At 44.4% G+C, this 27,778-nt stretch overlaps 1 protein-coding gene across 5 annotated transcripts in view; it reads right to left on the minus strand.

Annotated features, from left to right (window-relative positions):
- The window catches only part of GRHL1 (grainyhead like transcription factor 1), a 46,189-nt gene extending 23,620 nt beyond the window's left edge, over positions 1-22,569 (minus strand). The window contains exons 1-8 of one of the 5 annotated variants that reach the window (XM_082425849.1): positions 22,136-22,569; positions 18,698-18,884; positions 16,098-16,168; positions 13,758-14,148; positions 12,633-12,709; positions 11,024-11,180; positions 10,727-10,838; positions 9,661-9,755 (exon numbers count right to left, since the gene is read on the minus strand). In XM_082425849.1, the coding sequence (XP_082281975.1) occupies positions 9,661-9,755; positions 10,727-10,838; positions 11,024-11,180; positions 12,633-12,709; positions 13,758-14,148; positions 16,098-16,168; positions 18,698-18,884; positions 22,136-22,155 (1,110 nt within the window). In that variant the 5' untranslated portion in view covers positions 22,156-22,569. The other 4 variants (XM_082425845.1, XM_082425847.1, XM_082425846.1 and 1 more) reach the window with 4 other exon arrangements.
- Between the last annotated feature and the right edge of the window lie 5,209 nt (positions 22,570-27,778).

The raw sequence follows: 27,778 nt of genomic DNA on the forward strand, positions 1-27,778 counted from the left end.
ACTAAGCATGTTATCCCTTCACTGTAGCTTTGTGTCATATTGACAGGTGTGGTAACGTCTACAACTTTCTTGCAAGATTTGAGTGTTGCAGCAGACAAATCCCAATGTTGTTTCCTGCACTTCAATGTCTGGGCCTCAATATGTCACAGCACCTCTGGAGACTAAGTAAGCTGTTCCAGGCGCCTCGTTTCCACTTAAATTCACAACAGCTACTCTGTGGGGGAAAAATAAGGAAGAAAAAAGGTCCCATCAAACAGCCTTTGCAAAAATATTCTGCGGCTACAATCTCTCAAAGCATGGTGCCCAGTGCCATCTCTTCCATAAAGCCTTTGACTCCCTTAGCTGCCAAGTACCCCTTTGCCCTGGAAATCTAAAGAGCATTTTAAAACCTCACTTATGACCTGTATCATCACACAGAGAGTGTCACCTCTTTTGAGGACAGGCTTTCTGCTTACATCGCCTTTTACTCCCTCACAGTGCCTGCAGAGGGAAGCACAATGAATAATTTGCTGAATGAATGAATGTACAGCTGAGAAAGTCAGCTCTCTGCAGCATGACTTCCACACAGTAGCAACTGATTAACTACCCTGCATAGAATTTCCTGGAAGGATGTTAGAAGTGAGTTAAATTGATCAATAATGACTGAAAAAAATTTTCAAGGGAGAACAGTGTTTTGCTCTTTTAAGTCAGATTATATACAACAGACTTTTGGAAAAGTGTCAGCCTACAGAGCTGAGAGCATGCCTGATTACCCTGTGTCAAAATTACATGTGGGCACCATGTATTATGGTGCATATTCAGAGAGTTCAAGTGAGTTCTAACTGCCTGGTAAATATACGCAAGAAAAGAGAAAAGATCTAATAGAAGAAAGAAAAGAAAAAAGAAAAATGGGCTGATTTAACTATGGAAGACACTTCACAAAGCTGATAACTGAAAAATGTTTTATGTCCCAAGAATGCACTTATCCTTGTTGTGTTCCCTGGAAACATTTACCTTTAACACGAGCATCACATGGTTCAGAATCTGGCTACTCAACACCTTTTAATTCAAGAGAGACAGTGTCCAACTATGGCTGAGGTTCAGGCTCTGAAGATACAGACAGTAAAAGACACACGGTGCACAGATGACAAAGACAAAGCCAGGACCCACGCCTCCTGCTCCAAATCCGTGCTCTTGAAACCACAATGACACAATGAAGCATAGGAAGCTCGAAGAAGAACCTAACGGAAAAACTGTTCAGTCAAGTAGGGGAAAAAATGACCCCCAGATGGCTGTGAGCAGAAGGTCCCTTTTTGCTCAGGAGGCATGAGGTCAAGGTCCTATACCCCAGATCACGTGGGGAGTGTACGCCAAGTCCCTCTGTGACTTCCTAACGCGCAAGGGACTTAGAGATGGCTCGGCCCCGTCAGACAGTGACAGCTGTCACGGGCACCGTCCCTGCTGCCTCTTGGAGTCTTTATCACTCTAATCCATTCTAGTATTAAAATTCAACTTAGTCAAATAAAGAGATCACATTCCTAAGCTCCTTCCTGGAATGTAACTGATCTACTAAGTTGAAAGCAGAAGCCCTAGAACAAGTTTTAATTTAACTCTCTTCCGTATCAGTCAAAAAGATCACTCTAAAATATTTCTCAGTAGCTTTTCTTAGAAACCTCCTGACAAATGAAATTACAATATGAGGTCAATAACATAGTTTAGTCTCACCAAATCCAACAGTACTAATTAGAATACAATCACCATTTTCCCAATATGCGTATATGAAGTTATGCCGGCTGAAACCAATGGAGTGGGAAACAGTTTAAAGGAAGAAATCAAGGTCCAATTCTAAAGTCTAATCAGACAGGAACACTTATTGAGCATTATACAGCAGACACAATCTTAATCAACATTCCCTCCCCGCCAACCAAAAAAACCCCAAACCAAACAAAGCCTGAGTATCTTAGTTCTGTATGAGCCTTGTCGCTCCCCTACTTTCTCCCGATGTGCAGGTCTAATTAATTAATTAAGCCCCAGAAGGTATCAGAGACTGAGTCATAAACTCAGAAGCAGGATCCAGTTCCACTACTGATTCACCGGCTAATCCTAGGAAAGTCACACTTCCCCACTATTCTCATGACATGAGGCGAGTAAAAAATCCCACTGCAGAATAACATCAGCACGAACGAAAAGCCTTCAAACGTGCAACTAGTATGTGTGTTCTTTCTCGGACCATCACACAACCATCAAGAGACAAGAACTGGAAGGCTGGGGCAGCGAGGAAAGGGGTGTGGGAAGAGCAAAGCACTAACCTGCAATCTTCTCACACGGACACGGCATGGGGCGTCTCCCCAAAGACAAAACAAGGATCCAGTCATCACCCTAACTGTTGCCACAGTGTTGCCTTCCCACGCCGCCCACACGGGCAGCTTTAGTTCCTGCACAGATTGCAGAGAGCCGGGGAAAAGTCCCAAAGAGAGAAAAAGAGAGAGGGAGAAACATTCTGGAGGCACCTGCGGCCCATCTTCCCTCTGTCATATCCCACAAGCAGGGCCTGGTGAACTTAAGGAGACTTGCCAGATACAGTGATCGGGCACCTGTTGTCCCAAATAAGTAGAACGTTTGTTTGAAATACGAAGATCTGGATGCAGGTGTGACACAAGGCAAACACAGGCCACATTCCAGCATCTCTAGGCACAGAGCAGGGCAGGGGAGCAGATAGGTCATAAGGGAAGACTTGGTAGGCAAGCTGACTTCCAATCAAAATCTCTAATTAGATACTGTGAACTTTAAAAAGCTAAAGAAAAAGTCCCTGAGTAATGAATGTAGAGTTCACTTATACTTACTACCAGATTTGGAGTCTCGGATGAAGAAGATCTGCCATATAAAAAAACCCTGAACTCCCAGACCCTGCACTGCCCTGAAATCTCTATTCCAGGTAAATTCAGTTATGACTAAAAATGTCTGGGCAGAGTCAAAGCTCTCTGGTTTAGCTTACAAGTAGCAAAACTGGTTGAAATGACAGATTTAGAAAACCACTCGAGATGGAATTTCCAGGAAGGACCCAGGAGCAGGAGGGTTAATGTGACAAAGTGTCAAAAAGAAAAAGCTCTAGAGAGGAGCTCATTGTTTCGTGACATGGCAGGGTGGAGGATGGGGAAAACCTGACCCCTCCCCCCCCCAAAAAAAAGACTGAAAAACAAGTTCAAGTGACAGCACTTTTCAAGTGGCTGACCAGACACGGTGCCTCAAATCCGTTTCACAAGACGCAAGTTCCACTACTAAACTGAGGCTTTCTTCAGCTGCCACGTGTCCCCCTTGTCCAACCAGAAACATCGTGACTTGGCCCTCACCCGCAGGTGTGTGCAGCGATAAATGCGTGCTTTTGTTACCTGCAGGTTCTGAAGGTCCACCGGATTCAGGACGGACCTCTTGCCCAGACACTAGGGTAACACGTGAAACGCTTCGCAGCCAAAGCCCAACAACCCTCCCTTTAAAAGAGAAACCTCCCTCATAATCAGACCCAGAACAGGTTCTTCAAAGTCAGCTTTCCAATTGCCAAGTAAAGAGTTTATTCTGTATCAGCTAATGGAAAGCATTCTCCACACATTTCCAATCAAGAAAAATTTCTTGTCACTTCCAATACTGATCAAACCACAACTCTAAAGACTATTCATTCCCCATAAAGGAATGTGACTATCTTTCTGGCACCAAAAATTTTATTTTTTACTTTAATAAATATGTATTTTCCAACTGCATGGAAGGACACCCCTGGAATAGAAAGAACGTCAGCTAAGAAGCCTCCTCGGCTGCCTTGAGTTTCTCTAGGGTCTAAGGACAGGACACACGGAGAGTCTAGCCTGCATCTGTCTGGACTCTGAAAGTGTCTTACCTTTGTTTGTTTGTTTATTTATTTATTTTGGCTGCTCTGGGTCTTGCAGCATGCGGACCTTTTAGTTGCGGCATGCAGACTTTTTAGTTGCGGCATGCGAACTTCTTAGTTGCAGCATGCGGACTTCTTAGTTGTGGCATGCAGACTTTTTAGTTGTGACATGCGGACTCTTAGTTGTGGCACGCATGCGGGATCTAGTTCCCTGCCGAGGGATCAAACCCGGGCCCCCTGCATTGGGAGCTCAGAGTCTTACCTACTGGGCCACCAGGGAAGTCCCTTACCTTTGTTTTAAAAGTAACAATGCTTCCTGGCTTCCTTTTCTAGTTAGGCCAGGGAGGATACACTTTTGTTTTAAATCTCCTGCCTATATTTAATTGCAATTGCAAGTAAGACGTTTGACTCACCTCTGCCTCCTCCCTCCCATTCACACTGGAAATGTAAAGTTGAGAAACAAACCAAACCTGTCCCTGCTTAATGCAACCAAACTGGCAACACCTTATTTTACTGGAGCACTTGATGGATGCTTCCACCAGAATGGAATCCCTATAAATGCGAGCAATACGCTCAGTCCAAACAAATTAAAAATTACTCTCACGATGAATTCCAAATATTATGCTTAGACAAAACAACAAACTGTTATTAAACTCATAAACCTGCATCCCACAGCACACACAAAAAGTCTTAAGTTCAAGTTACCAGCATGGTTCCACCCCTCTGACAGAATGAACTCCGGGAGCCTCAATAATCCCTCGGCAGGAACCCCATACACTTTTGCTAAGACAGGAGACAAAAGGGAAAGATACCAGGGCTCCAGCCGGACCCAGGCCCCCGTGCTCAAGCCTCTCGGTGCTCCAGGCAGGCTCTGCATTCTACTTTAATCCTCTTTCTTTTGTAACACGAGCCTCTCCATGACAGAAAACATTTGGTTCCAAAGGACAATCCTGCAGAATGCCTTGGAGTTCCTCCTTAGAGCTGACAGATTCATTATTAAAAGTAAAAGCACAAAGTGCTCTCTCACTGAGGGTTTTCTCCCTCTGGGGAAGGGGATGCTCTGATTTTGTCCTATCCCTTCTCTGCAGGCCAAGGCACCACCCTGAAGGTGAAACATGTGAGGGAAGTGAACCATGAAGAGATGAACAGCTTGTTGAAATGGGCTCTGTCCCGCCAGAGATACGATCCTGCCACAAGGACAAGGTGCAGTTCCCTCTGCCCGCGAGAACGCTCATCACACCTGACCCGGAGTGCCTCCTTCTGTGGGTCTGATGAAGACATCGGGAAGCACCGGCTTCCAGCACGGCACGGTGGGACAACTCCCGAGTCTTCAGCTTGTTTTAAGCCACGGGTGCAAAAGCCAGTATAAAGAAACTCAGACTCCACACCTATTCCTTGTCTGACACTGCTCACTCCAGGTGGAGCTTTAGTGCGTGTCTGACGGCAAGCTCTTTTCTGCTACTATTTAAAAAACGCAATGTATGAATGGTAGCTGCACCCCAATCCACCTTCTAGTAAGGATTAGAAGTCACCTCTGGGAAAAACGTGTTAGATATTTTGTATCCCTGGGGTTTCATTACACCTTTAAAAGGTCTGCTTCGTACTCATGGAGATCATAGCCACAGACAGATGGTCAAAGCAATCTTGAGCTCTGCTTTCAACTGCACCTGTTTTCCCTTTTCCCATATTGTCTAGTTAAGTATAACCATGCCCTACACCATCAAGAGATACCCCTTCCTGTGAGTGCTGCCCTGGATGCCAGGGCTCCCTCAGAGCTGGCTGGCTCAATGTTCACTTGATTCCATACAGAGGTTTTTTGGTTTAAAATTTCCTCTCCTTTGCAGGTAAACATCACTCATCCAACAATCAACATAAACTGTTTCCTTGTAGCAAAAGTGCTCTACTTACCACGGGTATTTATATTAGTGAATCCGTAATGCTGCTCTATTAATAAGAATGCTGACACTTTTAAATATTTCCCCCTGTCAGGAACACCTTCTGTCCATTACAAGGTGTAGATTCTTACCTCCTCAGGTGATCTCATTTGGATGACCAAGCAGCAAACATCTTCCCACCTGGAGGACTAAGTACTTTCTCATGGGTACTGAGCAGGCAGCACTGACCCGTTAAGTGTGAACACAGAGACGGCACCTCAGCACAGTGCCTGGCATAAAACCGGCATTCAAAGAAGTTAATTCTCTCTCCCTAACTTCTTTTTCCTCTGTTTATTTTAGATCTTCAGGCTTCATATCACTATCCAAATCTCAAAGCTCTTGTAAACTCTTAGATTTACAATCCAAGCAAAAAATTATATCCTGGTCCACGATGTGCAGCCTATCTAGAGTTACTCACTTGGTTGTGGAAATACTGAAACTGGTGCAGAACAGATAACGCCAACTTATAAATTATTTGTGTCTCCAAAGTTCATTTGTAAGGTTTCTTTTCCTTAGAAACATGATGTTATATTTAGGATCTCAGGCCACAAACGCCTATTTAACACACAATACATCTGAACTACAACACCAGTGTTTCTGCCGGGATGGAGCACAGCATCATGGACATAGCAGGCACTTGGATATTTGCTGGGTAAAGTTATGAATTCCTGCAACTGGGGGCAAGGTGCACAGCTGGCTTTGGATGAAATCTTTATATCGTCTAAGTCTGTGTTTATCTTCCTCCCACCTTCCTTGATGTCTCCCCATGCCCAACAATTTCCTAATGCTCTCTTCCCCAAGTGACCAGTGCCCTCCTATCTTACAAACTGTAAACTTCAGCATCTCACCAGAGTGCCATATTTTAATGTTTCAAAGGGAACCGCTTCTTCTCCCTGCCAAAATTACCTCAAGCAGCTGATCTCAGCCATAAATCAGGAGGGAAGAAATCTGATTAAGTTATTTCTCAATGAAATGTGAATGTCAGATAAACTTTAATTTGTGTAGATATTCCTGACCCTTAAAAAGATGCCCGACCACCCAAACAAATCTAATTTTGTGTGGAGTACAGAAAAATGAATGAAATAGGTCTATACAGTAGAGAGATCAGGGCCGCCAGGGGGGATTGCTTCTAAGATATTTCTGCTTTTCAAAGCAACTTCCTTCTCCCCTGCTGCTTTGAAGTCTAATAACTTTTTTTTAAACAAGTTTCATAACTTCTTCAAGTTTCCATGGTAACAGCAAGTATATGATTATGTTGGTAATAGAGTGTGTACAAGGACAGGATAAGATGAGTCTAGCTTGGACAGTGCTTTTCCCAAACTAGAACCTAAGCCAAGGTGTTCAAGATTCAACCTGACACGTCCTAAAAACAATCACCTCCAAAGAGCAGCAGAAGCTACAGAGAAGATTCTCATGTTGACCCTGGGCTGGAATCCGGTTTCACTCCTCCTGGCTTGGCCAAAAGGGTATATTAGATATCTTTAAAAAGTGGGGGGGAGAAGGGAATGCCACATGTCTCCAAGAAACCCTATGTTCGTGGAGGAGAATGAACTGGAATTAAGAATCAACAAATGTGTCCTAAATTAGAACAAGAAAGTGGGTTGCTTTCAAAACAAGAAGTAAAAAAAATCTATACAGGATTCTGCATGTATATCTATTCACTCTAGTTGCCCTGGGCCATCAGTTACTTTCAGTGTGAAAACAGAAAACATCAACTTGGCCAGGGAAAGCAAAATATCTACCGACTTAATTTCAACACACGCTTGAAGCTGATGCCTGATATCAGCTTCAAAAGGCAGCAGCCTCATTAAGAAATGACACGAGCCCCATCTGGGGGCTGGCAAAGGCTTAAAAAATCAAGTCAGTGCTGGGGGTCTGGAAAGGAGAATGAAACTGAATTTACCTACATCAATTAACAGTGCTATTAAGGCTACTTAGGACGTGCCTCCGACAATATTTCTCTTTAATACAAACAAGCTGAAGGCCTTCAGAGTAAAACCAGCCATTATCCCTACCCGTCATCTGGACTTTCATTACTCCCACCCTGAAGAGTGACACATCAAACAAACAAAGCACCCTGCCCACACGCAGGGCCTTTCCGCCAAGATCTCCGTGTACCCTGACAAGTGCTCATTAGTCCTGACGACACCCCAGCAAAGAAGAGAGTTGACCACTGTGGCCTTTTTATTCTCCTAGGCGGAAAGAGGGGGAAAACTGAGCCAGTGAATCAAGGGACCAATCCAAGGTCACAGGTAAGTCAGAAAAATGAACTCAGGACTTAGATGCGCTTGATCAGCTCCTCCACAATTTCTCCATCAGCCCCTAATGGCAAATAGGACAAATTTCCCTAGCTTGATTTAAGAACAGAAGCACCCGGAGGGCACACGGCCAACTCTTCTTATAGGCTGCTTGCACACTGAGTCCTATTATGATATTTAATTTCAGAATAACTGTAACAACAATAGTATAAAACGGAATGTTTACTTTTCCTTCTACTAGCTTCTCTGTAGTGAATTCACTCTTTAATCAAGCACCAAACTCTGGACTAAGCAGCCTGAAGACGTTTGCATAGGATGGAGGTGGTCAGTAGGAAAACTTTAAGGCAATTACAGCAACTTCAGCTTCCTAACAGACTGGCAGACCCCATTTACTATATCCTGCACTCTTAAGACACGCTTTTGCCTTAGACACCACAACCATAGTAAGAAAGGAAAGTAATTATAATACAAAGTTTACATGGGTCTCAAGAATCCAGTCATATGATTTTTAAAAGCAAGCCTAGGTGGGAAAAAATTAAATTCTACAATACTTAGCACCTAACGCAGTGTCTTATTCCATAATTGCTAAAATTCTTGTTGAATAAATAAAAGAGAAAATAGAAGAAAGGTTGAGAAAGGACAGGAACGTGATGGTAACTTTGTACCTGGTCCTTGATAGACAAAAGTATTCCTATGACTGCAACCAACAGTAAAGATCAGTCTGACTTGAGCAACTGCCCGAAATTAATGTGTTTCTATTGTGTTGCCTGAGCTCCAAATTTTAAACTAAGGCAAAGGAAAACAAAATACCAGGATGCTAATAATTTAGTGAAGAGACGGGTTCTACTAAAAGAGAAGAAGGCTGTAGGAAGGGCAGCAGTGACTGAAAAATCTGCTTAATTTTTCTCAAAAGGTACTAAAACTTCCAAATACAATTACCCAAATGACCATCTGAATTGGAGGCAACTCTTCACTTGTCAGAGCCCAAGAAAGAAGAACCGTAAGCAAGCTGTATTCCCAGGGTAGCGACACAAGACGGAGCACTAATGACAACCTGTACTCGAGGGCCTTTCTGAAGAAACGCCACCAGCTTCACAGGCCCTGTTCCAATCACCCTTACTACACACCTGGAGGAGGGAAGAGACAGGAAGTGATTCCACTCTGCAAAGGAGGAAACGGAGCCCAGAGTGAGGAGTCAGACTCGAGGCCAGACAGTGGCTGCCGGCCCTGCTCCGGGAGAAAAGAACAGACAGGGGAGGGGGACGGTTCTGTAACATCTGGGAAAGTGCCGTATGTCCAGAAAACGTGAACCAATGAAAAGACAGAAAGTGAGAACCAGCTGGCTGAGGAACAGGACACAGGGACAGGCTGAGGAGGGGGCCTGTTTCTTCTCCCGGAGTCCTGTCCTGCTCCAAGCCCCTCATGACCATGGCTGTGACCTGCCTTCCTAGCCTCGCTTGTTCTCCCTCCTCCTTAGCAAAGGAGTGAAAACAAGTAAAGCTGTAAAAAAAAAAAAAAAAAAAAAAAATCGGTTGTCAGATCACTAAGTTCCTCCCACTCCTCCTCAAAGAGCTGGTTAACACAGGAGTCCCTGGACTTCGTTACCTACCTTTGCTTCATCATTAATGTCCCAAGTGAAAGAAATGGCATTATAAGCAATCTCCTCAATGTTACTGATGGTGTTGAAGCTTTCTTTGTAGTCAGCTGTTATGAGGGATGAGAAAGAAAAAGAAAGTCGTGGTTTCTAGTTTCCAACATGAGATTACAGCAGTTCAACCTAAGATTCAGCTTTTAATATTATCATTGCTGGATACTTTAAATTAACATTTTACTGGGTTGAACGAAGTTCAAAAAAGGAAGAAAAAGAATCACAGAATTTTTGTAATGGAGGCAAGCTTAGACATATTTAAATTTATCCCATTTTGTCAAAATCAGGACACTTAGGTCTAAAAAGTTTAAATAACTGTCCCAAGGCCACAAAACCAGTCCAGAGAATCAAGACTGGAACTCAGTTCTTTTCATTCTTCTGAAAGAGAACATGAATATTACCACAGGCAAAGAAAAGAAGTAGCACAAAGATGAAGAGCCACCTTGCGATACAGACAATGGTTTTACACGAAAATTATATACATGGCAAGAACAGGGGTTTTCACAAAGCTACCTGACTAAATATGCATTTGCACAGGTCTGCTGCTATACTCCAAGTGATGAATCTCTGGGTCTATTTACAGACAGAAGAGACTTTCGATGCAGTTCAGCACGTAACTAGGGAAGACTGTGTGTTGCTGCACATCAGCAGTATTTTCTTTAACTTGGTGATTTTTTTTCCTCCACCTTACTATCATCTCCAAATAATCAGAATCTCTTAAAGAAGACATTACCCCTCAAAAAATCTGTAGACTGAAAAGCAGGATACTCTTACATGAGCTGGCTCTACAGCTCCTGGCCCCAGTGTCACATGGAAAGCCACCCCATGGGGCACATGTCCTCATGAAGGAAGTAATGTTAAGAGCACCGATTCCAGGAGGCCAAGGACAATGTTTGGAAGAGATCAGTAGCTGGCATAAAAATTCAAATGCGTTCGGCAGGAAGCTGATGACTGCCAAAAATAACTGGATTTAGAAAACTGGATGCTTGCACCTCTGGGAATGAAAGCAGGCTCCGGAGCTACTTACCTATGTCAATGCATCTTTGTTTAGCCGTGTGCTGCCGTGAATGCCAGTATTTCCAGTGCCTTAACTGATCTTCCCTGCTTTTGTCCTCGGCAAAAACCACCATGATCACGCTCTGTGAAAGAGAATGCATCACACCGTAAAGACACGAAGGCGTGAGTATCTTTTGGAAAACGTAGCTCTCGATTTTGCGGTGAATTAAAACTGCAATTTTAGATCTTAATTTAGATCTGCCTCAGACCCGGAAACAGTAAGCTCTGACCAGCTCTCCCAGAGACGAGGACTGAGAGCAGGGCTTACTCGGACTTTGCTGATGGGGTGGTGGATGCCCTCGCTGCTGCCCACTTCCTTCAAGGTGACGGGATAGAACTGGCCTTTGTTCAGGTACGTCATGGTGCTGTCTCCCGGCTTCTGTCGGAGCGATTTTGAGGCTTCTAGGGTATATTCAAAGTTGTTCCTAGAAAACAAAAAAACTCACAGATCTCTAATTCAGTCTCTTGGAAGCTTCTTAAATGCTTGAGCTCAAACTTGACATGCTTTAGTGTGGAGGTATGCAGAGAGCAGATGACTAGAAACATCCAACTGACCATGTCATGCTATAAGTAGATAGCATTTGCTGCTTTTTCCAAAGTAAATATAATCTTAAGCAACCCAGAAATTCTCAAATCTCTCAGATGTGGGACTACTAAATGCCTACTAGAAAATCTGTGAAGTGATGTTAACAAATTAGAAGTTTGGAGGCAAAGGATATTAATGATATGAATGAGTGAAAAGCGCTCCGGAAGGAACTCTCACAAGACATGCTACCAACCTGGTATTTACCCGGCAAAGGTTGCGAACAGGAGGCCGGGAGGCCTCTGACTAAATGTGATTTGGCCTGCACAGCACTTTTTTGTTGTTTTTGCTTATAATTTAAATGTACTCAGATGGCACTCCACGGTTGTCTACATTTTCTTTTATCTTATAGCACCACGTATATATTCCCCTGAAGTTGTTTAATAACCTTGTTGGGCCAGGGGTTGGCAAATTACTCCTATTTTTATAAATAAAGTTTTATTGGAATGTAGCCACGCCCTTTGTTTACACATTACGGCTGCTTTTGTGCTTCAGCGACAGAGCTGGGCAAAGCTGGTCAGTTGCAACAGAGGCTGTATGGCCCACACAGCCTAAAATATTTACTATCTGATCCTTTACAGAAAAAGTTTGCTGACCCCTATCCTAGATCCTGAAGGCATTTGAGTTTGTGACTCCTGTACCTTGAGGCAGGTCTATAAGGCAGTCTCAATTCCCATAAAATCCTAGACTTTTAAATAAAACTTTTATTTTAAAATACAGCACACATAAAAATGCATAAAACGAAATTACAAAATGAAATCCTAGACTCCTAAAAAAACTAAAGATGTTTATATATAACTTGGAAAACATTGGTATTTCCAGAGTGAGATGCAATTTTGTGACGTATAAAAGAGGTTGTCAGCCCAGTAAACAGTTGACTTTCATTTATTTTATCACTAGTGAGACTAATAAAAATGTAAAAGTCTTTATCCACCTGATGTTATTCCTAAATTCTCACAGAATTATACATTTTTGGAAACAGAAGGGACCTCAGATCTAATTTAATCCCTTCATCTCTTCTCTGAGATTCCATTCTACTACCACCATATAAAGAAACCGAAGGAAAGAAAAAGCACCAACACCAAGAATTAGGGAAACATGAAACACAGTTCAGAGTGCAAAATTGAATGCACTAAAGCAAATGTCCTCCAGCAAAGATGTCACCACACTAACTGCAAGAAAGTAAAGTTGAAAGCTGCGAAAGCCACCTCTGATTTTCCAAGATCAAATTAACAAAAAGGAAGTAAGTCGTACAAGCTGAAAGTTAAAAATCAAATTAAAAGACAACTATTACCCAGAAACACTGTCAAAAACATAGTCCTCTGAATTCATGCCAGGCATCCGCAGACTGAGATCCGAGGGGAAGAAAACCTGAAATATCAACGTGATTAGCCACAACGATGTAACTGGTTATCAGGCTCACTAAAGACCGACGTCTGGTACAGCATCAGAGTATGTGGCTTACAGCAACCCACTACTCTTTCAAAATTTGTCTGAAAGAAAAATTTTAACTCTACAAAAAATTTTAAAAGAAAATTAAAAAGAAAAAAATATCCATTTATACACCCCTTGATTAAATTAAGACAATTTACATAAGTGCTCCCACAAAGCCCTTCCTTCTTCTCTTTTCCCATCTTTCCCACACATCCCAATTCTGTCCAAACTCTGGAATCTGCAACCAAAATCTCATGACTTCTAGGAGTCAGCCCTATCGCTGCACCAAGTTAAGATACAGTATCAAGTCGGCACCGTGGCTGGATGGATGGGTGCACTTTCCCAGGAAAGGTTACTATTCTACTCACTCCGTAAGTGGAGACGGATGCTCCGTTCCCCCATAAGTCATTAAATACAGTTCCAAACGTCCTCAGCCCCTAACTTTTACCCGAGTGACGTGTTCATCACCACGGAGCCCTCAGAAGTACTTGGAATTAATTGGCAAATGTCACACAATGCACTTGTCATCAAGCTCTACCCGCCTCCCCGACAATGTACCAAGCAAGAAACACTAAGCAAATATATGATAAATCATTTTATATTAAGAGCAGTTGCGGGGAGCTTGTTTTGGTCTAGGACAAAAGCCGAAAACAGACTGTGTGTCTATGTCTGCTGTCCACGGAAGATTACGTACGCGGCTCTCCTTCTCATTCTCCAGCAAATCACTTTGCTGAAATCATAATTGTTAACTCAGCTGCTTGTAAGATTAGACATGTGCCCTTGATAATAATTTCTGGTTTTATAGGTTTAGTTTACAAATTATACCCATGGACCTTTTCTCCTTAAGAAAAAAAGAAAAACAACTCTTCTGTTCCCAATCCACTGACTTCAGGCTGAGTTTCAAGCTTACATAACAAGGAAGAGGTGGAACCCAATACTTATACAAACACACAGCGTCTTAGGAAGATGCTTTCATTTCCTGTACCTCCTGAACGCCTTCCTTGAAGGTCTCTGAGAAGGTAGAGTCTGGAGTACGCCTTTGAGCATTTGGGGGTTGAGCACCAGAGCTGAACTGGTCAGCATTCAGGTTCCGGTCGAAAACCACCACACGCTCTGTGGGCTCAGGATGATACACTGCTGGGGGGATCCCCACAGCAAAGCCGTGGTGCTGGGTCTCCGTCTTGATGGAGTGGGTAGGCATGGCTGCTATGGAGACAGTGACCGTGGTGTCAGGAGCTGTCAGATGGCCCCTCTTGTCGATGCCCAGCTGGTTGCCATGGGGAAGGACAATGTTAAATGGCACATTTTTCAGCACTTGCACTCTGTTTTCTCCAGCAGAAATGAGGGGCTGCTCAGTCACGTTTGATATGCTATTTCTTTAAGAAAAGAAAAGAAAAGAAAAGAAAATTGTGTTTTCAAACTCAATGCTGATACAGTTCCGTGACAATTTTTATTTTCCTAATGGCACTGGGCTATTGGGTCCTGTGCAATAATAATAATATACTTGGTAGAAACCAAATAAATAGGAAATGGCACAACAACCCATTACCAGAGAAAGGAAAAAAAATGCTTTATAGTTATAGGTCAAGTAAAATCCAAAAGTATTGAATAAAATTTCATCTGAAATGCTGAGAACTCAGAGCTTTCCTCTACTATATGTTATTTCCAATAATCCTAATAAAATTATCATATTTTACTAGAAGCCTGAAGCTACAAACGTGATTAACTGGAGCAGTATAGGCTGGTGGTTGAAGTACAGACTCTACAGTCAGACAATGTAGATTCAAAATCTCTCAGTAACTACATGCTCATCTATAAAATGGGGATAATAATGGTACCTATCCTCACAAGGTGGTGATGAGGACGAAACGAGAATACACTGAAATGCGTATAATGATGCCTGGCACACAAGGGCTCAGGAAGTGTGAGGTACTGGTCCTCTACCACCACTTCTCCCAGTACTTAGACTCACTTGCTTTCCTGTTCACCAAAAAAAAAAAAAAAAAAAAAAGCACCCTATGATTACATTGTACCAGCAGATATATTTGCACAAATTACTTTTGGCTTAATAAATATCCTGGGCAATATAAGATGATTTTTAGTTTAGAGTAAAACTGATACATTTTCAAAGCCCCCTCAAACCATATAGGCTGATACCTTTAAGGGAAAAAAGCTATTCGGCAATTTTGCACATTTCAAGATCAATAAAATATTCAAACCTTAAACCATTAAGTTCACTCCCAAGACTGTCTTAAAGAAATTTCTTTAGAGAAAAAGGAAAAAGCTATTTAGAAAGCTGTTCATTAAGGCTTTGTAAGAGCAAAAATCAGATACAGCCTTAATGTTAAGGATAGCTAGGGTCTACCTTAAAATACTCTAGCAAAAATAAATAAAATTTAAAAATTAATTCATTAGAAAGTTGGAGAAGAGGGAAGAGTAGATCAAAAAGGAGGAAGTAAGTTGATAACAGTTGAAGCTGAGTACCTACTGGCTTATACTATTTCTCTACTTTTGTTATGTTTGAAAGTGTCTATAACAAAAATTAAAAAATAAAAGCCATAGGCCCTTTTCCAAATTATGAAGATTAAAACAGCAATATGGAAAATATTTATGAAACATACTGAGTAGAAGAAAATCCTATCTGTGAATATAATCACAGCCCCATAAAATGCGTCTGCACGCCCTAACGGCAGACAACTAAACTGTGAGCACAGTGGGATTCTGAGTGATCATTCTTTCTTCAAAAATGTTTTATTCTTTTATTACTAATAGAACACAGGGCAATTTAAAAGGCACATTTAACTTTTTTTTTTTCATGGCTATAAAGTCAAGCCTTAATTTGAATTTCTGAAAGTTTTAACCTAAAAGATTTCAAAAATAACCTCAACAGGAGTTTGGAATACAGCTGAACATACTTTATTAAATTTTACTAAGTTAGGCAGTTATTCAAGATCATTGACACTTATTTTTTTTAATGGACCCCCACCATTGCCTTAAGCCACATCCTTCTTAAGAGAACCTAAAAGACAAATAAGCGAACAGTGCTCTCACGTGATTACTAAAAACATCCCTTTGGGTGAGGAGAAAGTCATTGTTTTTGTTTTCTAGAAAAGGCAACCACACCTAAAGAAATGGGTGACTTCTCAGCAATAGAATCGTAATTAGTAAGAGACAAATCAGTAATGAAATCTGAATTCAGATATTAAGAGTCCAACTTACCCACCTCTTCCACTAGCGCCTGTTCATTTAAACAAACTTTTGCTTTATTTTCACAGAAACCTGGCATTTTCAAGTGTACTGTCTTAGGCTCTATATTAAACATTACCTTTTGCTATGATCTGGCTCTAGGTGCTCAACATCTGGCTTTGCTGTTGATGACCTTCTCTCTCGCGGAACCTTAGATATTAACACGCATGACAACAATTTAGTTCTTACTCATGAAGTAGAGATACAGTCCTTACTTTGCAGTAAGCTCACCCATTCGCATGTCTACTGACTGCCTACCAAACCCCAGGCTCTGAGGACACACGATGAATAAGACAGTGTCTGCCCTCAAGGAGTTTATAATCCGGTCACCGGGTTGATATGTAAAAACCAACTTTTATTTAGTTGCCAAATAAATTCAGAACATCCAAAATTTACTTTGTCATTGAGTTTGGGTTTTATCTGTTAAAAGAAATACCTCTGGTTTGGTTCTACCCATTTATCTACATAATGTAATAGAGAAGAAGCTACTGAAAACACAACTGGGCTCTTTCAACATTCTCCCTGCTCTTCTCTGCTACCCTTCCTTTCAGATCAAACGCAAAATCAAAAGGATCAGCCACGTTAACAGTTCACTCCAAGATCCAAATGTTGGCTCCAAATGATAAATTTCTTTAGATACGTTGGGATTCACACTCTCTGTTACCCAAAGGACAAATCAAACTCTGTTGGGTCTATTCCTTTTTTGATTCTGCTCCTCTTTGCATAGGAGGTGACAGCAGGCAAACATTATTGGGTGTACTGCAGACATCAACCCAGTTGAGACTTATTCCCAACATGTACTCCAAAACCGCTAAGACGTTTGAAACTGGTTTTCAACATGAATGTAGAAATTCTATTCCTATATTCTTATTCTGCCCTTAAAGACAAAATAAATTATTGTTTCACATATTAACAACATGCTTTTAAAGCTTTACCAAAGTTATTATATAAAAATGACTGATGGTTACACCCAAAGAATTGAAACAAATAAGTCAGTTTATTTAAAAAGGAAAATAAATAACCCCACAGCTATTCCAAGAAGGCTGACATACAGTACTACTAAGATTGCCACCCTTAATGGACAGACATGAGGATTTATCTCCTCCTAAGATGTAAAATACTTTTAGGATGACCCTTTATTTAAAATACACACACATACAACCACTGCAATTAGTGTTATTACATAGGTCTTTCTGGCACTAAACTTGTTGGTTTTCTCCCATTCTCAAAAGTTTCAATTAAAAATATGCAACTTCAAACTTCATAATTAATACTTAGAAACTTATGGTTTTACACTGAGTCAATAAAACAAGCCATAAGAAGAACAGATAATATAAGTTCTACTTCAAAGGAACCCTTTGTGGCACACGTCCCAGGCAAGGGTTTCTTCTAGCATCCTTGGTTACTGTGCAAGTTTCCATTCATATTTAAGGGGAAAAAACTTACCTCGGACCTCAAACACAAGCTGGACACATGGCCTCATACCAGAAAACAATTAAATCTTTTGTTTAGGTCGCCCCTCCCCCCATTTTGATAATCAAACTATCTTCTTTGCTTTTTACCCTCTGCATTTCTTGTATTCAGAGAAGAATACAGTGTCAGAATGTAACAGAGGGCAGGCAACTGGTGAATCTGGGTGAGAGTATCTGGGAGTTAATTATCTTGTTATTCTAAGTTTTCTATAGGTTTGAACGTTTCAAAAACAAAGAGATGGTAAAAATAAGCTGTAATATATAGCCATTCCTGGGCTGTATCTTACAGTTTATATATATACGGGCTATGGGTCAGAGAGAAGAATGCCAAAGTGAACCCAGCAAGCAGAGCCTGTCCCCCATGGGGCAGCAAGGCACACTGAGGGGGGAGCTTGGGCACAACCTGAAACCCTGGCTGCAACACATACTAGTTGTGTGACCTGAGAATCTTATTTTTATCATCTGCAAAACAGGGATAATAGCACATATTTTCCACGGTTGTTGGAGGGATCAGAAATCACATGCATTCTGGTAACATGGCTAGCACGATACAGGTAATCAGTAAGTGGTAGCTAGTATTATTAGGATAATGATGATGGTACAGACCAGGGGTGTCATCTCCAGATATGAACACCATGTAAAACTCCAGGCAGAGAACAGGCTGTGTTTAATTAAGACTAATCCAAATCTCTAGGAACAGGCAACAAAATATATCCTGACCTTAGAACTAGAAAGTCCAAGGCTAGAAAATACAGGTTTTGCTTTTTTCATGAATCCCACAATCAAATCAAATCAAATGCTCTGTAATATCATTTAGGGAAAAGGAAACCACTCTGACTACATAGGAATAAAGGTTAGAGCACAGGTAAATGAACCAATGTCCACTCTTGATGGCACTAAGAACTACCTTTGGAAAAATGATCAATCTCATTAAGGCACAGGTAACATCTTCTTTTATGGGAGCTTCACCTTTCAGATAGAGCCAGAACAGCTGGCTACTTCACACGTTTTAAAAATGACCCGTTGATTCCATGATTGTAGATTTTCAGCTTTGAACCACAGTAAGTCAAAGTACTCATTAAACTATTTACAGTCACTACAGAAGCAACCTGCATTACATTCTACCAGCAAATTACTGCTTTATATGCTGTTGAATCAAGTGTGCCTTGGACTGTTGCTAGGGTTTTCAAAGAGCAGGCAAACCCACCTTGTAGTAGTCATAGAGCAAGCCCAGCGCAGCTGCACTGTCTTCGTCTCCATTGATGCTCATCATCGCTTTGGTTGCTGCAGTAAGAGGGTTTTCCAGGAAAGATTTCCAGGCTTCATCCTCACTAGTGTAGGAACGACGCTGTGGATAAAGTGCTTCATTCTGAAGAACCAACACTGGCCGTTTGCTTAGGAGAAATTGTTTTAAAAAGAAAAAATATATATTTATCTCTGTCTCACATCTTTTTCTACTGCAAGTCATCATAAGCTAATTTTTAAAAAGGCAAACAACCAATTCCTTGATGTTCCAATAAAATAGTCCATTGTTTCGTCAATGACCCTAGTAAAGTTAAATTAAGACAAGATCAGAAGACAACCCACTTAAATGCAGCCCAATGGGTCACCCAGTAGGATATAAGGTATTTAGGCAGCCAGGGAACCTGCAGGTAACCTGCACATGGAACCCAGGACACACTACCCGGCACCAAAAAAACCCAAAACCAAAAGTCAAAAATCCACTCCAAGAAAATGTCAGGCTATGCAAACACTTCACAAAAACAAACACAAGGACAAAGTAAGGCAAAACAGAACATTCACTCTCTTCAGACATATACATTCAGGACTGTACCCTCTTAAACAGAGTATATATGGTTCAATCACCATGCTGGTACATGATATCTCCCTCTTTCTCCCAGTGATGCCATGCCTTAAAAACTACAAACAAAGGGGAGAGGAGGAGAAGACGGAAAGAAAAAGGGCTACTTGGTTTAATCCTCGGGGGTATATGAGAAAGTTAGAATATTCTACTGATTACCAGCAGATTGAGCATGGAATGTGGCCAAAGGGGACTGTAAATCAGTAAGAAAGCACAATTCTCTGGCATGGGAGTTAACTGTTTATCGCAGAGATAAACACTTAAGAATCTACAACAATAAATGCAGCCACTGAGCAAAAAGAGGTTTTTAAGGAAATAGGTGGGGAAATCAGTTTTTAAAAATCTTTACTGGTTTTTCATACTGGGCAAGAACTGTTCTACTTTAACACTGTAGTTCGGTGGGAAAAATCCAGAAAAATCAGCGGAGAACTTAGTAGAGTCTTATAGAAGATTTGACTTAAAAGATTAAAGCAAACATTACTGATTCCAAAAACTTGACATGTAAACAGCCTCAGTAACTGTTCAGTTGGTTCTGTTTAGTAAGTCAATAAAGAGAAAAAGTGGAACACTACCTCCAGCAAAATCAAGCAGTTTTTTTTTTTAAGAAAAGCTTTTTAAATATTCAGAACTACTCTGAATTATCACCATCCTAACAAAGCAAATTAAAGGATCAGTTCTCATTGCAACACACAAATGAAATATGTAAATTGCCTAAAGGTGACCTACCTACTCTAAAAGTGAATGTAGAAAGATTGATTATCTTCTCAAGTAATCAACAAGGTTAGGGTTTGGCAGTCACCCAGGCCCTTTAAAAACAGATACAGATTCAGCAAAAGGAGAACATCTTTGAAAAAAAGGGGGGAAAAAATCCTACAACTTAATTTATCCTCAGTCAAAACTGTCTTATTTCAAAGCCAATGTTTTTACTCCTAAAGTCCTAAGAGCTCACATTTGGTGGGAAAAGTTTTGAGGTGGTATACTATTTTAACACAGAATAAACACGATGGGTTGTTCAAACCACATGGTTGGTTTAAAAATGAAGACTTTCCACAAATCTCAAATTAAAAAAAAAAAATTATGTAATATATAAAGGGGCATTCCCTGTGCCATCAGGAGGACAGAACAACAGCTACTGAACCAGTGGTACCTTGGGGGTGATTTGGTGTCCTAAGCTATTATTAATAGTGTAATAGCTACTTCCAGAAGATTATGACAGCACTTGGCTCATTCAATTCCCATAATGCTAGTTTTTCAGCTTCCCTTCTTCTCCCACCCCCATCCCAAATCTGCACAAGCAACAGAAAATAAATATTTTTTTGCCAATTGTTTTGTTTGTGATCACCCTGAAGGTGTCTTACATTTCCAAACTGTGCCTAAGGCCAAAACTGGAGCTCTGGAAATATGCCTTATCTAAACTATAAGTCAAGAAATAAACACGAAACCAGCTGCCTTTTTTAGTCTACTTCCTCATGACAGTCAGGCTGTTGTTAGTCCCTAAAGCCTCATCACTGCCCTCTCCCTGAGTCTTAAACCCTTCATCAATGATCTCTGGAAGACTTCTGAAATACAGTTCAAGCAATAATTCATCTGCATATTCTACACCACAAGATTAATTGAAGTTTAAGTGATTCCATTTAAGTTATTCATACATAATAATATCTAAACCTCTCATCCACAAGAAGAGCACCTTTAAACAAAGTGATCCTCAGCAAATCATTACAAAGCTGGGAGAGTTACCCCCTGCCCCGAATTTACTGATCTCAAATACACTGACTGGTCTGGTGCGATTTACTTGGGTTTTTCGGGGGTTTGTTTCTTCTCTTTTTTGGAGCAATTTTATATTTACAGAAAGGGTGCAAAGAAAATACAGAACTGTCCCTCACCCAGTGTCTCTTAATGTTAGCATCTTACATTATCGCCTTACATTTGTGAAAATATTTCTTTAATCACGATCGCCAAAAAGCACGTTAGTAAGTACAGTGCTTTCTAGTTTACCATTCTGATTTCAAAGTTCCATGCTGTTGATATTTCTGAGCATTGCTAGTTGCAATAATCTGTAATCACCATCAGCGAGGCAAGTGGGAAAAAAAACTCCTGCAACAATTTTCGCAGCCAGGGAAAAGAAAATGCCAGGACACCGGAGCACTTCCACTTTCCCCTCAATTTCTCCTTTCGGAAGTTCTAGCAGCCTGGCCGAATGACACGGCTGAGCGACAGAGATTACCTGAGAAGCTCTCCCTTTCCAGCCGCGGAGCGCGTCCCAAAGAGCTCCACTGTCCCCCCCCCCCGAGCGAAAACGCCCCGGCGGGGACACGGGACCGCCGGCGGGCAGAGCCCCAGCCCGCGAGCGGGGCGCCCCGAAGCTCCCCGCCGCGCACCCGGGCCACCGGAGAGCAGCAGCGGGGCGCGCCCGTGGGGTGGTCCCCCAGACCAGGACGCGGAGGCCGGGAGTGGCGGCTCCTCTCCGGAGTCAAGGCCCCCAAGGCAGGAGTCTTCTCAGGGGTCTTCGGGGGAACAAAGGCGGCCGGGGGGGCGGACAAGCAGAGGCCGCGGCGGAGAACAAGGCGGACGGCGAGACGCGCGCCGCCCGCCCTCCCAGCCTGGCACCCTCGCCTCCTAGCCCGGCCTCGCACCGGCGCCCCCCACCCGCCCGCCCGCCAGACCTTGCACCGCCCCGGCCCTCGCCTCGCCCGCCCGCCCGGCCTCGCGGCAGGTGCGGCCGGCCGGCCGGGCAACAGGGGCCCGGCCGCACGGCCGGACTCGCCCGCCGGCGCCCTCACTCACTTGTCGTACTCCTGTGTCATCGCGCTCGCTCGCTGCTGCCGGGCCGCAGAACTGGACTTTCGGGTTGGGACAGTACACCCGATCCGGGGGGAGGAGGCGGCGGCGGCGGCGGCGGCGGCGGCGGCGGCGGCGGCGGCGGCGGCGGCAGCAGCGGCGGCGGGTCCAGAGCGGCGGCCCCGACGGGTTGGGTTCGCTTTTCTCGCTCTGAGCCGGCTCAGCGCGGGCAGCGAGCACAGGGCGCCCGGGCTCGGCCTCCCATTGGCTGGCGGCGCGCCGGCACGGGGCGGGGCCTCGGAGCCGGGAGGCTGGCGGCGCTGCCTGATTGGCCGGCGCGCCGGGGCGCCGGGGCAGGGCCGAAGGGAGCCGACTGGGCCTAGCGGCGTGGGCGGGGGTCCGCCGCTCCGCGTGGCCGTGTCCGTGTGGCGCGCCCGGCGCTCGCGGCCTCCCTACTGTCCGGACTGGCAAGGCCGCGAGGCTCCCAGCGCGCACCTGCAGACCCTCGGCGGTCCTCCGCGCGCCCACGGCAGGGCGGCCAGGCGCTGCGTCCCCGCTCTGCCCCACGGTCACAGCCCTCGGCCGCCCACCCGCGGGATGGGCCGTGCCCTGGCGCCGGCTTCCCGGGCGCTGGGCGCTCTTCCTTCCCCGCCCGCCTGCCCACCCAGGCCACCCGCTCATCCAGTGATGGAGCTTCCCCACGCGGCGGCTGCGCCCCTCACCGGTGCCCGCGGTCCGCCGCTCGGCTGCCTCGGGCACCTTCCCGCCTGGGGTCTGTGGAGCGTCCCGCCCTCCTCGTGTCCCCGCTCACCTCTCAGTCCGCGTGCTCTTACTTACGAGGCTCTGGCTTTTACCCGAGGAAGCTCAGATGTCTCCCTGCTCGTCCTGCCCACCGACACCGTCTGGCTTTAGAACCCCCTGTTCATCCACTTCAGATGGTCCACTATGTGACAGTCACTGGAAGACTGTCACAGTCTCCTAACCCGTTGTCTCCCCCGCCCCCGGTGCGGCCAGCGTGGGTGCCCGTGGCGTGGTCGCCCCACCCTCGCGGGAGCCGCTTCCGTCCCAAGTGCCTGCCCCTCCCCTCTCCTGGGCCCCACCTCTCTGGGCGACCCCACCAGTCTCGAACTTCCATTTCTGCCTACATCTTAGCCCTCTGGGAACCACATCCCGACTTCACCCGCCACCCTGCACTCTCCTCCCCACTGCCGCCCCTCCCGGCACCCCTAGAGCCATCTCACTCCTCTCACCAGCCGACTTCCATTCATTTCCACCCCTACTTACTCCTGGCCGCAGTTGTCCTTCCTGAGCCGAAGCTCCCTTCTCCAGGGTCTGCCCTTCATTCAACAAATATTCTATGCCAGGCACTGTTCTAGATGCTGGGGATACTGCAGTGAAAAGAGGGGACGAAATTCCCTGCCTTCTTCCAGCATCCTTCTTGCGGTAACAGACCGTAGACAAAATAAATTGTATGGTATGTTAGAAAGTGGCAAGTTCTGCAGGAGAGAAATAAAGCAGAGCAGGCAGCTGGGGAGCAGGCGGTGGCCTCGGTTTTGAAGACTTGAAGGAGGTGAGGCCTTCAGGAGGTGGGGGAGGGGTGGTCCAAGCAGAGGCTCAGCACTGGGGAAGGTGGGGACGCCCGGTGCGTCCGGTGAACAGCAGGAGCCCAGAAGGGCTGGAGGACAGAAGGATAAGGGAGATGCATTCAGGGAGGTAATGGGGGCAGGGAACACTCTTTGTGGGGCTTGGGTGCCCTTGTACAGCCTTTGGCATCTACTGAGTGAGATGGGGAAGCATTGGAAGGTTTGGAGTAGGGCAGTGACATGACCTCACTCCTGTTTGAAAGTAAATAACCTGGCTGTTGGGTGGTAGGGGACAAATGTGGGAGCAGGGAGACCAGGCCAAAGATACTTGTTGCTTGGCTTACGGTGGTAGGGTGGAGTGGTGAGAAGTGGTCAAATTCTGGATCTTTTCTGGAGGTAAAACCAACAGGATTTCCTGAAAATCGGATATAGGGTGTGAGAGAAAAAACAGAGTCAAGGACTACGAGGTTTTCAGCTGAAAACTGAAAAGAATGCTTGGCCATCATTGAGATGGGGAAGACTGCAGGCGGAGAAGGTCTGGAGGAGGTCGGGGTTTCATTTTGGTCATGTTAATTTCAAGGTTTTTATTAGAGATCCAAGTAGATGTATCAGCAGATGGTTTGATATGAGCCTGGAGTCCTGGGAGAAGTCAGGTTTGAAATGACATCCGGGAATCATCAGCACAGAGATGGTATTGAGAGCCTGGAGATGGGATGAATCTCTGTGGCAGAGAGAGAGGAAAGAATGGGACCAACACTGGAGGAAAAGGAAGCAAGGGGGAAGGGTGGTCAGCCAGGTCACATGCTGCCAGGAGGTTAAGGAAGATGAGCACTTAGCAACATGGAGGCCATTAGGGCCTCCATTCAGTACCAGCTGATTCCTCATCCACTCCCACCAACTTCCTGCTCCCTGTTCTCTAGGCCTCTTGGGACCTAAACTGGCAACCACAGACGCTTCTCACCGTCATGCCCTTCTGTCATTTCCAGTTTCTGTCCTCTAGCCCTGGGTACCACGCTGAAGCCAGGGAGTCTGTTCTTTTTTATTCTTCACTATCTTGTTTAAATAAATTATATTTTTAAAGTGGGCTAACTTAAAAAAAATTAAGTAAATAATAGTACAGGTGGTCCCCAGATATGGTGCAAATCCAGCAGAGTTGTGCCGCAGACGTGACTCAAGTTGGGAAACAATGTCTCTTTACCTCATCCTTCCCTCTTCTTCCTCTAATCTGTCTCCAGATGTGGCCAGAGTGACCTCTATCAAGCACAAATTTTAGATCGTGTCACCTTTTACACTCAGGATAAAGTCCAGACCCCTTAGCACGAGTGTGACTGAACAGCTCCGCCTGCCCTTTTGCAATTCTGCTCCTGCCCCTGCTCTGCTCTGCTAAGAACACTCCCTTCCCCCCAGCCCCTGCTCCTCCTCTTCCTGCTTGGCAAACCACTCAAGCGTCCAGGCTGGGCTACGACCCCCTCCCCTTCCTCCAGCTGTCCTCCCCGGCCTTCTAGGCTGGGTTAAGTGGCCTACGTGCACCCACGGTACTTGTGCGTCACCCCATCACCACACTTACCACATTCTGTTTGTAATACTCGATTTTCTGTTTGTTTCTGTCTCCACCATAAGTGGGAGCTTTTCAAGAGAGGGCAGGGATTGTACCACTTTCATTTTACTGTCCCCAGCCTCCTGGTATTCACATAGAAGCTGTCCAGGAAGTGTTCACTGGATGGGTATGTTCCTCTGCAGGCATCTCTTCTGGCCCTCAGCCTCCTCCCATCTGGACCACATCTGGGATTGGCTTAAATGACTTTCCTATTGCAGAAGACGCACGACCTCGTGCTTCAGTCCACTGCCCGATATGCGATAGGCACAAAATAAATATGGGATGATGAATGAATAAATATCAAACCATAAATCCAAAAACAAGAACAGTAAAGGCCCAAGGTTATTAGAACTTAGATGTACTAATAAAAAACATTGGGTCTATTTTGTAAATCTGAGTATTGGCTTATTTAGTTTGTCTCCAAGAGCTCTCTAAAATAGAAGTTAAAATCCATATCTATGAGCTGTTGGCAATACCTTCTTTATTTTAATTTTTTTACTATTCTTAAAATTATAAAAATAATACATGCTTATAGTAAAAAAAGAAGAAGGAAATGTAAGCAATACAGAGGGTTTAGAGCACAGAGTTGCTCCCTCTTCCCTCCTGTCCCTCTCCCCAGAGATAACCACTGTTACCAGTTTTCGTATAATTTTCCAGATATTTCATATGCATCCACAAACATACATATGTTTTATTTTCTTATACAGTGGGATACATACTGTGCACAGCCCTCCTCAGCTTGCTTGTTTTCACTTACTATAGGGTCTTGCACACTTTCCATGTCAGCACCTATACATCGACTGCACCTTAAAAATGGCTGCATATTATTTCTTCATATTGATGTATGATAACTAGACCCTATGAGTAAGCAATCAGTGTTTTTTTTAATTAACAATTATTTTTAAAATTTTATTTATTTTTGGCTGCGTTGGGTCTTCGTTGCTGCATGCAGGCTTTCTCTAGTTGCGGCGAGCAGGGGCTACTCTTCGTTGTGGTGCGTGGGCTTCTCATTGTGGTGGCTTCTCTTGTTGCAGAGCATGGGCTCTAGGTGCGCGGGCTTCAGTAGTTGTGGCACACGGGCTCAGTAGTTGTGGCTCGTGGGCTTTAGTGCACAGGTTCAGTAGTTGTGGCACATGGGCTTAGTTGCTCCGCGGCCTGTGGGATCTTCCCAGACCAGGGACTGAACCCGTGTCCCTGCATTGGCAGGTGAATTCTTAACCACTGCGCCACCAGGGAAGCCCCTGAGTCCTTTTTTTTCTAAGAGAAGGAGGATCTTTGAGGTAACTTCCCAAGTCATGAGCTTCAGAATAGGAAACGAATTTTGGGCCCCTCTCCCGTAGGAGACCACCTGGTTTTAACAGACTTGTGGAAGTAAAGAGGCAGACCAGGAGGTGGATTGGGAGAGTCACAGACCTGTGTTCTAGTCCAAGTTCTACTGACCGGCTGGGTGACCTCAGTAGAGTCACTTCTCTTTGGGCCTCTGGAAAAGGATGAGGTTGGACAGGTCATCTGGTCCCTTCCAGCTCCAGTGTCCCCCAACTCTAAGAATGGTTGCTAAGAATAGTTCTGATCTTAGCTACCCACAGTTTACAGACTGCAGTCCAAGCTCCTAAGCCTGGCATTCAAGCTCCTTCCCAATTTGGCCCCAACCTACAGTTCCAAATTTATGTCCCAGTTAAAAGCCCCCAGTGCCCTGGACCCCATCACAGAGTTCCCTGAATACATCCTGCAATTTCAGGCCCCTTGTTTCCTGTGCTGTTCCTTCTCTCCACCTCACCACCCCCGTCCTGCATCTTCTTTCAAGGCCAACCTCCAATGCCATCTCCTCCAGGAACGCTTCCCATCCCGTACAAATTCCTCCCCCAGCTCCTCAGCTACCCCTGAATAACCACTCATCATGAGCATCTGTGCTTTTTAGTTAATTCAGTTTTGCATGAGTTTGAGGGGATGACTTGAAGTGCATAAGATCTGGATTCAAATCTCAGATCTGCCTCCTGGTTTTACTTTAAGCAGTCTACTTCACTGCCAGTCCCCAGTTTTCTCAACTGTAAAATGAGGAAAACAGTATCAAGTTTTGCAGAGTTACAAAGGATAATGCAGTTATAAAGAATTTCACGCAATGCCTGGCTCAAAGGCCCTGAATGGTTGGCTTCCATCTTCTTTAGAGACCAGCAGGGCAGGAACCCTGTCCCACCCATCCAAGCACTTGTTTGTTGGCCCTGCGACCTAACTGTAGCCTGACCAGCCATTTGCAGGGCTTGTCACAGGCAGGGACCTCACCCTGAAACAGCCCATATTGAAGGGACAGCTGAAGTAGTAGCAAGACAAGGGCACAGCCTCCATGCCTGACACCCAAGAATCTGTACCAGCGAGTTCACCAAAGCCATTGTGTCTCCCCCCGTTTGCCAGTGCCTCTTGTGAGATGAAAGTCATCCACTCCGGACAAACGGGGTGTGGAAGGGAGAGTGT

Source organism: Balaenoptera physalus, assembly GCF_965194825.1.
Source record: "Balaenoptera physalus genome assembly, chromosome: 15".
Classification (NCBI taxonomy): Eukaryota; Metazoa; Chordata; class Mammalia; order Artiodactyla; family Balaenopteridae; genus Balaenoptera; species Balaenoptera physalus.